We start from the raw sequence: 14,831 nt of genomic DNA on the forward strand, positions 1-14,831 counted from the left end.
ATGGTAAAAATACATTTTTTAAAAACACGCTGAAATGTTACAAAATGCGTTTTATGATCGGCACATATGCTTTATACATGGTGAAATGCTAAAATATATTGGCTAAACTTAACCAGGGGCGGAGGAGAATGGGGTGTGTGGAGGTCCGAGCCCCAAGTGTCTGTGATTATTCAGTATGATGTTTACTTCAAAACTGACCTTCCGTGCGAAGGTCATTTACCTGTTAGTAGGGATTTTCTGTTAACAAAACTTAGGAGTACAAGATGTTCCTGTATGTGTAATTAATAAAACGGTTAATCATGTAATCACATGACTTTTGTGGAGACTGCGTTTTTGAAACGTGGTATTCCCTATTTGATACTTGTTTTTTTTTTCACCAATAAATTTGTTGTTAAATATATATCAATCCCCAATAAATATGTGAACAACCTTTGTCACAGGTCATTAAAATGTAAATAAACACTGTTAAATTTACTGGTCGACAAAAACAAATGTGAAAACTTTGTTGCTTCATGAAAAAAGATCTGATAATAGTTTTAGCGTAAATAACTTGGGATCGACCATGATTGTTTGGATCTAAATTGACATCTGTATTTAATTAAACAAGTACAGATTTTCTAAAAAATACCATGACAAACTTCAGTCGTGGCTTTAACCAAATTTCAGCCTCTTTACTTACGATCGACTCATTTTACGCTTGTCAGAGCACACATAGTATACTTGGTTATCAAAAATAAAATCTCGTTTTGCTATACTAATGAAATAAAGTAGTAAATTGGATTTTACATACCCTGTTGACAAAAATCAGCACACCTTATCACAAAACAATAGCTGGCGTACTCATCCACATCGTGATGTTTAATAATACCACAATGTACATGTTTAGCGGAAGTGACACCCCATAGTAGATTTTGATCCCTGCAATTTTGACCCGTGTCGGAAAGGTCATTTCGATCGATAATGTATACATACCCGTGGCCTTGATACATTTGTATCTGAATGGTTATTTAAGCTGCGGGGTGGGGGTGGGGGTCAAATGGAATACGACAAAAAAAAAGAACCAAAAATGTAGAAATAGCGTTATAGTCTAGTAGCTAGTCTATTTAGATCACTTACTTCTAATCACCTGCTCCTCACTGACTGGTAAATTAGCTCTTTTGCTGGAAAAATTCACGCGATTGTGAAATGGAAAGTTAATATTTATAGATATATTTGAATAAACTCGGTAACATACTGATTTAAGACACCTACTAGACGCTTATAGTTCATCCCATACATGTTTTTTTTTCTGACATTTGCATCGGTAAAAATGTTATATTTACATGCGATGATTATGTAATATTTTAACAATGTGCGTTAATATTTTATGAGTTTTTTTTCTTCGTTTAATTTTGTTTTCAGACTTCCTATTTACTCTAGATTTAGTGAAACGTTAGTCAGTATAATTTGCAATATCTCAAACACAACAACAACAACCTATACAATAACAACAAAAAGAACTTACGATCTTGAAACACTGTTCTTTCTGTGACGTGCTATAAGTACTGGTACTGTGTTGAATCCAATGATTAATCTTTTGTAGAACTGATATTGTCACCGGTTAAATTGATGTACTACAGTATTGAGATATCACTTTTGGTTGCGGACCGCTGATTTGAACACTACTGCAGTCTGATAAGCTCTAAATATCACACTACATGTTTAAGATTTTTTTATACCCCAGTCACACATACTGTGCGGATAGCTACGTCTAGCCATGGATAGAAACGTAGTGATCCGTATCGATCCGTACCTGAGCCGTACCTCAAAGTTGTAATCCGTATCAATCCGTACCAACACTTGGTCAAAACGTATTCAAGACTTATCCCAAACTTGCAAGTTTCTCCAACTTTTGAACATGCACAAAAGTTTGAGCGATCCGTAGCCATTTGAGCGTCCAACTTGGCTGAAACTTATTCATCCGTAGTTAAACGTACTAAAACGTACCTTGCCGTACTGATCCGTAGCCGAACGTACTAAAGACTTCCCGTACTAAAGCGTAGTTCAACGTAGTTCACCACAGAACTGTCTACGCGCTAGGCAAGTTGCCAGGCGCAGTTAAACGTAGTTCAACGTAGAACTTATTCGCGTCCTGTATTTTTGTTCCCCGTTTCTCACCATTTTTCCCGTACTAAAACGTACTGCTCCGTACTTATCCGTACTTATGGCTTTTCCGATTTAATCCCTCGTATCTAAAACCGCATTTTATTCCAGATTAGTATCCCTTCCTGGTGTAATTCGAACGTGTTAGAATGGAAATAGGTTTTAGTTTTGCGTGCTTTGTTGGCAAATAAAATAGGTTTGTTTTTCGTTGATGCGTTGTAATTAATCACTCGGGCCTTCGACCTTCGTGATATTTCCAAAACAACACATTTCAACTGCGCTTCAAACATTTTAAATGCATTGTAAGACCTAGCGATAAGTTTCAAAACAGTTTTGTCTGCAATGCATTGGCATCTTTATACCGTCACGATACACAACAGCTCCTTCTGTCATGATGTTACATATTGTCTCAGTACTTTCAATACTGGACTAATGACATTGTTTGTTTTATTCTGGCTCAGATTCTACTTTTGTGTTTTTTTTGTGATATTCGTAAATGAGGCTAATCATGTTTAGTATTTCTTTGTTGGAAAAGTGACTACATTTTTGAAGTAGAAATGCCTGCATTGTCACAGCTTTTATCAATACCTACTTTCCCAGATGTTTGTATTTTGCCGAGTTTCGCTTTAGCACCACTGCACGGGATATTGCGATGTCGTTTTATTTCCACAAATGTATTTGCTTCGGAACCTACTTTACTTTCGTTAGCAAACTGTTCGCCTTAGTACCTTCTGTACTGGATGTTGAAAATGCGTTAGTCGTTTCATGTCCACAAATCTATCTACCTCAGTACCTACTGTGCCACTTCAAGCAAAATAATCCATAAGCAAATTTGCCTCAGCTCCTACTGTACTCGATTTTGCGATTGATTTATGCGCAATACGCAAAACCATCTTTCTTCTCCATGTACATACTCGATATTGCGATTGAGTTATGTGCAATACACAAAACCATTGTTTTCTCCTTGTACCTACTGTACCCGATATAATATTGCGATTGAGTTATGCGCAATACGCAAAACCATATTTTTTCTCCTTGTATCTATTGTACCGGATATTGCGATTGCGTTAGGCGTTCTGTTTCCATATTTTGCTTTACCTCAGTACTTACCAAATTAAACCATTGACATAATTTGCCTAAATACCTTCTATACTGCTTTAAGTGTATTATTCATTGTTTTAGTTCGTCTCAGTACCTACTGTACTAGGTTTAGCGACTAACAGGATAGTGAGAGCTCATTACTTACCGGAACTATTAAAGTAATTATTATTACAGTAACTATAATAGTAATTACTTTAATAGTTCCGGTAAGTAATTAGCTCTACAAAAAAATGTTATTGAGCACATTGCAAAATGCTATCACATTAATCTATAATAGCAAACGTGCTTTGTGACCCTATAAACTCACTTATCATCCCTTATTCGTTTGAAGTAGAGTGCAGTAGAATTCTGTAGCATGATAAATAGATGTTTGTATATGGCTAAAAGTATATTTTTTACTTATTTTACACGTATGGAAGGTTGTGAATTCAAAGTACGTACGCATACGTGTAAGTGACTCTCCTTTATAACAATAAATGACTACTTAATGTAACAGAGTTGCCCGCTGAAAGTAACTCAATTACCTTGAAATACTAATAAGGTGAAATCTAATTGTATAACTTAAAGTATGAAACAATTCTGTTTCACTATGAAAAAAAATCTGTTCGCCATGATACATCTTTAAAAATGTTTTCAAAATGATATAGATACACCTTTAAAAATCTTGAAGAATAAAGTAAACATACCCATGATGGAACTGTGTATTCTATTTTAAATTTTAAATTAAGAGTAGTCGGATTTTGGTGGGGCTTGGTGCATGTGTGTGGTTGTATTCAACTGAAATGAAATTATCCCTACTTCATTTGAAAATTCGGACACAGTGGTTTTGTGGAATATTTGAATAGCAATTTTTCTGCGTGCTAACTCATTCATTTCATTTTTACAACGTGATATTGTGGACTCTTGAATGCAGCGGCAAAGAACACATTTATAAGTGCCACGCCAGCCTATACACATACAACGCAATCCTATCATTCTGTTATCTCTACACTATCATCCTGCCATCGCAATCCTATCATCCTGCTATCCCTACACTATCATCCTGCTATCGCAATCCTATCATCCTGCTATCCCTACACTATCATCCTGCCATCGCAATCCTATCATTCTGCTATCCCTACACTATCATCCTGCTATCCCTACACTATCATCCTGCCATCGCAATCCTATCACCCTGCTATCCCTACACTATCACGCTGCCATCGCAATCCTATCATTCTGCTATCCCTACACTATCATCCTGCTATCCCTACACTATCACCTTGCCATCGCAATCCTATTATTCTGCTACCCCTACACTATCATCCTGCTATCGCAATCCTGTCATTCTGCTATCACTACTACTCTAGCATCCTGCTATCGCAATCCTATCATTTTTCTACCATTACTCTATCATCCTGCTATCACAATCATGTCATTCTGCTATGATCACTACTCGCGCATCCTACTATTGCAATCCTATCATTCTACTTTCAGTACTCTACCATCTTACTATCGCAATTCTATCATTCTGCTGTCAGTACTCTACCGTCCTGCTATCGCAATCCTATCATTCTGCAATCAGTACTCTACCATCCTACTATTGCAATCCTATTATTCTGCTATCAGTACTCTACCATTCTGCCATCGCAATCCTATCATTCTGCTATCAGTACTCTTCTATCCTGCTATCGCAACCCTAGCATTCTGCTATATATACTCTACCATCCTGCTATCGCAATCCTCTCATTCTGCTATCAGTACTCTACCATCTTGCTATCGCAATCCTATCATTCTGATATCAGTACTCTGCCGTTCTGCTATCGCAATCCTATCATTCTTTTATCAATCTATACTCGCTATCCTGTCATCCTGCAAACACTATCGTACCATCCTACAATTAGATGTAAGAGGTTGATGTGATAGCAGGACGGCGGCGGTAGGATTTGATGGTAGCGTGTAAGCAATTTCATCCTTACCCATTCTACCATCCTATCATCATGCCATCGCACTTCAATAATTGTGCGATGGGGGATGATAGGATATGAAATAGCAGTACTCTGTATTTAACGCTGTCTTTACTATTATCTAACATATGTTCTACATATCGGCAAGAATAATAAAATTAAAAGCAATAAACATGCAAAGAAATTATACAAAAATTAAGCAGTTTGTCGTGAAAATGTAACAGCAGATTTTATTGTATAGTAAAAAGTTTTCATATGAAATTTAATTAATCTTATATCATGTGAACATCTGGTGGCCGACAAAACCTATTTACAAATTAGAACAAGTGCTTCCGTTGACCTTTGAAGATCTGGCATCCGTAAAGGTTTGACAGGATCTTCTCAAGATGAAATTTTCTCACTCGGCTTTAATATGGCTATTTAAAATAGATTGTAATGTCACAGAACTGATATTTCCCCCGCAGATGACTAGCGCTACATTCTTTCCTTTAAACCGTTCTTTCTTATCTAGAAACGCTGCAACCACCACGCCTGCAGACCCTTCAATCATCTGTAACGAGACAAGAAATACAGCTGTTGCAAAGATATATATAGTTTTAATTACTGATAATTACGTTGTTCCGTTTGGGTCAGCGTTGTTTCGCCTCTCAAACTTTCGCACCGTGTGTTCACATCGTACTTTATTCCCTTTTGACGTACGTGAAAATACAAAAATTATAACGATGTGAAGACGCGATAAGATGATGTGAATGTGCGATAGTTCGATAATACGATGCAAAGACATAAAGATGAAGTGATAGCGCGACGATATGAAATCGCGATCACACGAAGCGAAAGCAGGACAGTGCAAAAACACAATACCAGAGCGCAATAATAAAATACGGTGGCTTGATATTGTGATGCGAAAACGCGAAGACATATGATAGTTAATTCGCGTCTTTGCATCTTGTTTTCGCACTGTATTATCACATTGTCATCATTCGTTTGATAGCAAAGTCATTGTCAAACCATTTACACTGAATAAAATCAAAACTGGACTCTTATTGAAAAAGATATGGCAGTATGAAATTAAGGAACATGGATGTCCTCAGTCAGCCATTTTAGTGTCTACGATACTAAACTTCTAACGTAGGAAATGTCACATTGCTATAATAGTACTGTTTTTCTGGTGCCTATGAAATATATATTTTCACAAAGGATGAATCTTTTCGTTCCTTCTAACTGAAACAAGAGACCATTTCTCAAAATCAATTAAATGAAATTTTAATAAAAATCTGAACAAAGAAAATCCAATATATTCAGCCAATCAAAAACAGATGTAACTTTTCACACTAGATGTAAAAAGGTGAATTCGTACTGTTTGTAGGTTCAATTTCAATTTTATGTAGAAGCACAGAGGAAGGTTGTATTCGATATATAATGTTGTTCAAATAATTAAATCATTAATGACAAATATTGCCCGGAGGGAAAGCTCAGTCCCTTTAGTGATACGCGAACAATACTAGAATACAAAAGTCCAAACATTTTCTCCAGCATTGCAGCGTAACCCGTTTAGTATCACAGCCTTTGTGTTTTCAAAAGTTCCCGGGCACATTTAAAGACCCACCACGACCTAGTGACCTACTGTTTTACACATAAAACTTCATGAAAATCATTCTTGTAATACAGGTAATATACAGATGTTCTACACATTTATTCAGGTGGACAATTTAGGCCCTTCCTGAATAAATGTGTTTTGACAACTTCATCTGCAAACTTATTCAGTCAATCTCTTTTCAGCACAGTTTCAAAAATATAGACGAATAACTATCTTACACTGTACAAACAAAATATATGATTGAAATTTAACTAAATACACTGATTTCTGTGCATATTGCTACAGTAATTCAATAAAATGTTAAGACATTACAAACATTGTCTTGGCCTTATATATGTCACTGTCAATTTTTAACTAAATACTTGTATATCTTTTTTTTCCTATACAAATCATGTATAATTACCATCATGGAATTACAAAATAATACAGTTATTTTGTGGTGTGTATTTAAGGCGTTGTTTCTTTTGTTCCTCAGTGAGCAAATGATGTACCCACCTAGCACAAATCTTTCTCAAGCCCAAACGCTTTTTTCAGAATTGTTTGCACACCGCCTTCTGGCATGCCAGTACAACTGACTATATATCGCATCCTGTTCGGCCACAGCTTTTACAGCAGCGATGTTTGCCTTGATAACCGACCTAAAATTGTGCGCATTGAAATGGCCTGAGGTCCATATATACCACACAATTCATCAAATATCTGCTTTGAATCTATATCAAGCCTAATTCGGCACTTAATATTGCTACGTATTCCCACAGACACTTGGGGTTCGGACCTCCACACACCCCATTCTCCTACGCCCCTGGTTAAGTTTAGCCAATATATTTTAGCATTTTACCATGTATTGAGCATAGGTGACGATCATAAAAAGCATTTTTGTAACATTTCAGCGTGTTTTTAGAAAATGTATTTTTACCATCAATGCTCTCAATACTAGAAGATATGCAACTTCTCACGAACAATGGGAACACTTGCTTGCGCTGGACCCTCGCTTTGTGTAGTGCATGTCATAAACCGGGAACCAAAATTGTTACTCTTACGGCTATGTTAAACCAGATCATCACTTCTTTATGTAAACAAACCTCGTGTAACACGTGGTGAAGCGATAATCCGGTTATAATGCAGTCGAAGCGGTATCAATTTTCACCCCCTGGTACCGGCGCCCCCAAGTACAGGTGGCACTCACACATACAGCGCTCGATAAGCAATTTTGGAGGAGCGGTGGTGTAAGTATTTCTTATTGTATCTCCGGTAATTCAAAACTTTTTGTAAAATGAAAGATATCTGAGCCCTGGTGAATAATTGATGACTATGTTCCGTGAGTGTCACAACATTTCATCTTGAAATAAACAAAATACGGCGAGTTAAACGTGAACGTTTGACTCAAAAATGTCAAATGTAAAAAAAATCACGTAAAATACTCAGTAAATACTACAGATGTATTCATTTTTGATACAGCTTCGTATAGTCATATCTTCCTACAATAACCAGTTCAAATTCCAAGACTTAATTTGTTATATTTAAAGAATGACTCGTGTTGAAAGAAGGTAAGTGGTTTCAAAACGGCACTCACATCGCACAGGTGTGCATTTTTTTTTGACGCTCACCAAGTACAGCTAGAGAAAGGTCTTCAGAAATGTGGAGAAATCGTCAGCTCTAAGGCAACTACAACGGAAAAGAGATGAATCGGACTGGTTAGTTATGTGTGGTAGAGATTACACCACCAAGAACAGTTTGATGTTGGATTAAACAGTAGTTAATGGAACTAGTCATTACGTCTCATGTCTGCTATTAAATCGGAATGACTCGCATCGATTCCTGAGAGAGCCAAACAAGAACTCATTAATTGATAAATTCCTTCAATTAATAAGATATTAAAATATGAGCGTCTTTTGTACCGAACAGACATTTTAACAAAATTTTTTGGTGGCTGATATATGCCATTCCGTCTTTCCGCTAATTTTAGGCGCCGATTTATAACGTAAATATCGACTTTTCGCTCAGCGCCCCACTAATTATAATGTTTTCAATCCACGCTCTCGCCCTTTCTTATTCCGAGTATTTTTTGTATGGAGAATCGCGGACAAAAAATTTAGATTTAATATGTAAATCGTCGGGGGGAGTCGAGCGAAAACTGGCTGATCAGCGGGCTCCGAGCAAGAAGTTGAGGTTTGAAAGGCATAACATTGGTGGGCACCCGGGCACCCAGCCGCTTTACATCTTGAATCTCACTCAACGCCAGCACCCCCTTCACCCCCCCCCCCCCCCGCCCCCATCCCCATAATCGTTTTTTCGCTCCGCGTCGCCACATGTTATCGAATTTTTGCTCGCTAACCACTCCGCGTTTAACTTTTTTTAATTCTCGTGTTTTCGCTCGACGGGGTCGCGTGGCGAATTGATGAAATGGTATAAATCATCCACCGTAAAAAACCTTCTATTTTTCTGTTATGAGTGTTTACTGAATCTTAAATCTAATGAAACAAGTAAAATATTTTCGTTCAACATTTATTATACATTCAATGTAGGCGTATGTTAAGTTGTTAAAATTAAAGAAAAGAATAGAAAACTTGTCAGTCCGTTATAAATGAGATTTACTAACTCTCATTAACTATAATTAAACATTTATTCCACACCCCAACGAAAAAAGTATCGACCTGGCTCTATATATATCATACGGATGCTCACTGCATTATACTGGTATTCAAAAACGTTGAGATTGACCTGAAATATTGTTTAGTAACGGCGTTTAACCAAACACATACGCACGCACAAACGCACGCAAGCACACACATATCTTCTTGCAAACCTTACCGTCCACTGATCCCACTGGGTCATATGAATGTTTTGAAGCACGTTTTTCATTTTTCAACGAAATCCTAGGACATATCAAAATTTAGCATTAATCAGTTTCAAGAAGCTTTTTAATAAAAAATAATGTTAAAATATTGTTGCCGTAAGTTTTAACATAGAAAGGTCGACTTCTACAGTCAGTTTTTAACAATATAATGATTTATGATCATACAGGCACCACACTGAGAGAAACAACAACAAGGTCTACGTTTCTGAAGACTTTTCTCCAGCTGTACTTGTTGAGCGCCAAAAAAATTAACACCTGTGCGATGTGAGTGCCGTTTTGAAACACTATACCATCTTTAAACACGAGTCATTCTTTAAATATAACAAATTAAGTCTTGGAATTTGAACTGGTTATTGTAGGAAGACATGGCTATACGATACTGTATCAAAAATGAATACATTTGGAGTATTTACCGGGTATTTTACGTGTTGTTTTGACATTTGACATTTTTGAGTCAAACGTTCACGTTTAACTCGCCGTATTTTGTTTATTTCAAGATGAAATGTTGTGACACTCACAGAACATAGTCACCAATTATTCATCAGGGCGCAGATATCTTTCATTTTAAGAAAAGTTTTGAATTACCGGAGATACAATAAGAAATACTTACACCACCGCTCCTCTAAAATCGCTTATCGAGCGCTGTGTGTGTGAGTGCCACCTGTACTTGGGAGCGCCGGTACCAGGGTGTGATTTTGGTACCCGGCAATGATATGCGCAGTTCAAAGCAGGGATCTATTCGCAAGGAAGTGTTCCATAGAATTTAGATAGATTGATTTATATTATTTATTGATTTCTCGTCGGAATACAAACGACAATTGTCGGGACCGGTGTCATTTAACAGAATGGTAACAGATCTGACGACTGATACCAGTGATTCATTGGTAGGGGTTCATTTAAACGTTTAACTGGCTATTGTTTCTCTAGTGTTCGTGAGAAGTTGCATATCTTCTAGTATTGAGAGCATTGATGGTAAAAATGCATTTTTTAAAAACACGCTGAAATGTTACAAAATGCGTTTTATGATCGTCACCTATGCTCAATACATGGTAAAATGCTAAAATATATTGGCTAAACTTAACCAGGGGCGTAGGAGAATGGAGTGTGTGGAGGTCCGAACCCCAAGTGTCTGTGCGTATTCCAGGCTTTTCGTCAATTTTACAAAGTGAATGTAACAAGTTAACTGGTCAGTGTATATGACTGCATATATTTCAATTTGAAAAAAAACATGGTCATTTAAAAAGCAATTTGCGCAAAATAAACGGATATCGTTAGCTATTGGACACACCATTCAAGTGCAATGAAGCGTTTAAAAATACCTGGGATAGAACTACGGAAGCCCATTAGTGACAGAACTTTTTGAAGGACCCTCGTAGAGGATTTTTTTCCCAAGGAGCTTCACAGCTAAAGAAACTGAGAATTTGACCTCCACTTCGTCAAAGATTTATTTGACAAAGTGTTGGAGAATTATCCTCTTAGGATTTAGAAACTCCTATTTACACACACAAGCTATGAGGATGGTTATAAAAAATAATTCACAATTTAATATCACTTACGTGCTAACTTCTGCTTATTTCAAACAATTCCAATTTCTACATCTATTAAGATGCTAATAACAAATTATCACGCTAAAATCGTTTAAAAGACAACGACCGCCGCCATTTTTATACACAACTCTTAGATTATCACGTATAAGCAACGCATATCGTCTTCTCAGCGCAGAAGGCGGGTAACAGCATTGACATAAGAAGAAGTTACAAATCTTTTCCGCCGAGGTAGCATATCATATTCTCATGTCTCATTTCACTAGTATCTGTTTTCGCCAGGTAGGAATTAACAAAATATAAGAACGGCAAAATTATAAACGCTTTTAGATGGTATTCAAATAAAGACAAATGTGTTGATATTTTGTTAAAACATGAGTCGTTTCGTGAAGAAAAACACCACTACATGTAAATAGCCCCCCCCCCCCCCCCCCCCCAACACACACATACCTCATAAGTAATAAAACTGATTGCGATTTAAACATGGAACATTTTTGTTTTTAGAAAAAAAAAAATACAACAAACAACAGCTATTATAGAATGTGATTAATAAACACAAACTTTTCTTCGATACAGAGAAGAGGACTGGAGGTAGTTGCAAGGGGTTTGCACTCTACATGTTGTCTTGGTATTTTTGTAATTGAAGCTAGTTTAATGAGATCCTTCCAGCCGATAAGATAATTTGGACTGGAAATGTAAAGCTATTTAACCGTTGGCCGCCAATTATGATCTGGGCCTTTGACCAAGTGATCTTGATAATGTGCTCTGCATATTGTTTGATGGTGTAAACGATTGATCTTAGTTTTATAAAAAAAACCTTCAAGCCGTTGCGAATGCAAAATGGCCTCAAACATGCCTTTCAGCTTGGACTAACATAAAGAAGTAGCTCGCTCTGCACGTTATCATGATGCCAAATTTATGAAAATACTTCAAACGTGTTAGAAAATATGAAGCAGACAAAAAATAAGCCATTACACGCCCTAATGATTCCACTGACTTGCAGCATATGTGTAACTTGTTGGATTATGATGGATAACATTATTGTGTAGTTATTAAAACATCCATTCAACAGATTTGGAGACATGGCTTTGAACGGACGTGCCTGACTTCAATACAGTCGCCATATACTTCGTAAAAGATTAGATTTGCTAAATTTAATACCAGTACAGCATAGAACCTGGGATACGAAGCTGTTACAGCAGCTGTATTTGTTACCATGGTTATACTTAGGTACTATAGAATTTAATATATTTTGTTATCTGTATATATTTTTGTATATGTATAGATATTTGCTCATTCCATGTTACTTTACTGAATACCATATAATGTCCTGCTTGGCATATGTTTGTTTCGCCCGCGAAATTGATACAGAGCTCTTGTTATAATCAATGTCTGCAATACTTATTTTGTAAAAATCTAATAAAAATATACGTTAGACAATCTTTATAAAATATAAAAAAGAAAGAAAGAAAGAAAGAAAGAAAGAAGGAAAGAAAGAAAGAAAGAGAAAAAACATTCTTGACTGATGTCAAAATGAAATCAGCAAGAATAATGTCAACATTGTATGACCCCTAATATGGTTGAAACTAATAAACTATACAATAGGGACATAGCTTCAGAAAAATAATTGGACATGGAAGTCCAGACAATACGTGTATGTTCAAACAGTGGTCAAATGGTCGAATAAGAACGTCCCGGAAATATGCCCAAGTTCATTTCATGCTGATGACGTATACCAAGTTTCTTTTTAGTTGAATTGAAACTATGGGATGAGTGGAGTAAACAGTGTTCTGATGTAGTTATAATTTTCAAAATCCAAAGGGGCCATAACTCCAGAAAATATTGACGGTAATGGATATGTTAACGACGTTTACCAATGGAAATTGTAGAAGGAGTTCTGTTGTAGTTGTAATATTCCAAGTCCTAAAATGGGCAGTACTTCCATTAAAAAGTTAATCGAGCTTGAAAGTCCCGAAAATATGCACATGCCTACTTCATGTGGTTGAGTACACAATGTTCTGATGTAGTAACTAAGTTACAATATTTCATCCATGTGCTCACGAAAAGAACTATTTCATGCAGTACAATTACTATGAGCAATAACTAACTGTTGTTAGGTAAGACGTAAGCATTGTCAGATTTAATAAATATCACTCTGGAAGCGGGTAAACCCGCCTCCAAAACATAATGCTCATATTAATGAATTATATTCATAGAAAATGTGCAACATAATTGTTCTTACCTTATGATGTTTATCCAACATGAAGAAAACAGCATCAGATATCTGTTGCTCATCAACAAGAATCCAGTCATCGACAAATTTGCTGCATACTGGAAATGTTACCTGAATTCAATGTAACTGAAAACTAAAGTGTCTAAAACAGCTTGACAAAAATCAACAGCCAGCGACGACAACAAAAATGGTAGAAAATACGAAGATGGTACAAGAAAATCAGAGCTTTAAATGTCTTAATAATTCATATAAAATACAGGTGTTAATGCTATAAACAAAACTGAAAACTTGGAAAAAGAAATATTTCATCTTAAATAAGACACCCTAATTATAACAAAAAATGCAAGGCGACTACGATGACGAATAAACAAACGTTTTATACATGTGGCTTTATGATTATTTTTTGCTACAGAAATGTTTCGTTTACTTTCCTTAAGAATTACACATAATAGATTCATATTCGATACATGATGTCCATGTTTCCTCCAGTCATCACTACTTTCATGGAAAACCTACGTAAAATGTAATTTCGAGCGTGAGTAAAAATATTTCCTCTTGCAACCGTTTTAAAGACAGATACGATTCGCTGACAGAAACTTTATTATACCTCGTATGACGTTGATTCTGAAGGTAAGTCTTTTTATATTTTTTTTATACAAAAACAGTTAATCCTTAAATAGTTTTGATTACCGATCCATCCTCTATGTCACCAGCAGTTCCGTCTGACAGTGTGTCATATGATGGTTCATGTTGGATATGCCCTGATTTCACGGATTCGAACATAACTTTGGAATTTCTTGGTTGGCAACCAATTACCTGCAAATGATATAGATGTTATCATGTACTTTAAATAAATATAAAATGCTTAGCAATCATCTCTATATAACACGAGGGAGATAGTGAATGTCGAAAATAAATGCAGCTCGAAAATAGTTGTTTCACATGGCGATATATACCGCTTTAAGGCTCTTTCTGAGACCACAACTGAATTAAGGCATTATAATGAAAACTGTACATTCTTTCTATTATTTTCGAATAATAATCTAAAATATACTCAGGTCCATAAGTAGACGAAAACACCAATTTTCTTTTAAATATTTGCTAGCTGAACAATAAGGTTTTCAGAATTTTGACTGTCATGAACGACTTGTCATATATTTTTAAGGTTTCACATGAGAGTATTGTGAGATTACAGACATTTAAAATGAAGATTGTGTTCGATAAAAAGACTATTTTATGTTATACTACATTAAATCAATTGAAAAGTTTGGAAGAAATTTCCCAAAAATTCGTTTTCTAGAAAATAGCTCTGTATTTCTGTATCTTTAACTTAAAAATGATAAATCACTATGAAAACATGTACAGATTTCCTTGATAAGAGTAAAACTGTTTTACAAAATAATTTCAAATG

General features: G+C 35.9%; 2 protein-coding genes across 3 annotated transcripts in view; both read right to left on the reverse strand.

Annotated features, from left to right (window-relative positions):
• LOC123534117 (uncharacterized) overlaps nucleotides 1–14,831 on the reverse strand; it is a 310,888-nt gene that overhangs the window by 87,126 nt on the left and 208,931 nt on the right. The window lies entirely within an intron of this gene.
• Nucleotides 5,305–14,831, reverse strand: part of LOC123536762 (L-threonine dehydratase catabolic TdcB-like) — a 32,482-nt gene continuing 22,955 nt past the window's right edge. For both annotated transcript variants that reach the window (XM_045320160.2, XM_053527982.1), the window contains 3 exons: nucleotides 14,111–14,236; nucleotides 13,430–13,531; nucleotides 5,305–5,739 (listed from right to left, as the gene is read on the reverse strand). In XM_045320160.2, the coding sequence (XP_045176095.2) occupies nucleotides 5,587–5,739; nucleotides 13,430–13,531; nucleotides 14,111–14,236 (381 nt within the window). In that variant the 3' untranslated portion in view covers nucleotides 5,305–5,586. The remainder of the gene's footprint in view (nucleotides 5,740–13,429; nucleotides 13,532–14,110; nucleotides 14,237–14,831) is intronic.

This window comes from Mercenaria mercenaria, chromosome 17, assembly GCF_021730395.1.
Source record: "Mercenaria mercenaria strain notata chromosome 17, MADL_Memer_1, whole genome shotgun sequence".
NCBI classification, from domain to species: domain Eukaryota; kingdom Metazoa; phylum Mollusca; class Bivalvia; order Venerida; family Veneridae; genus Mercenaria; species Mercenaria mercenaria.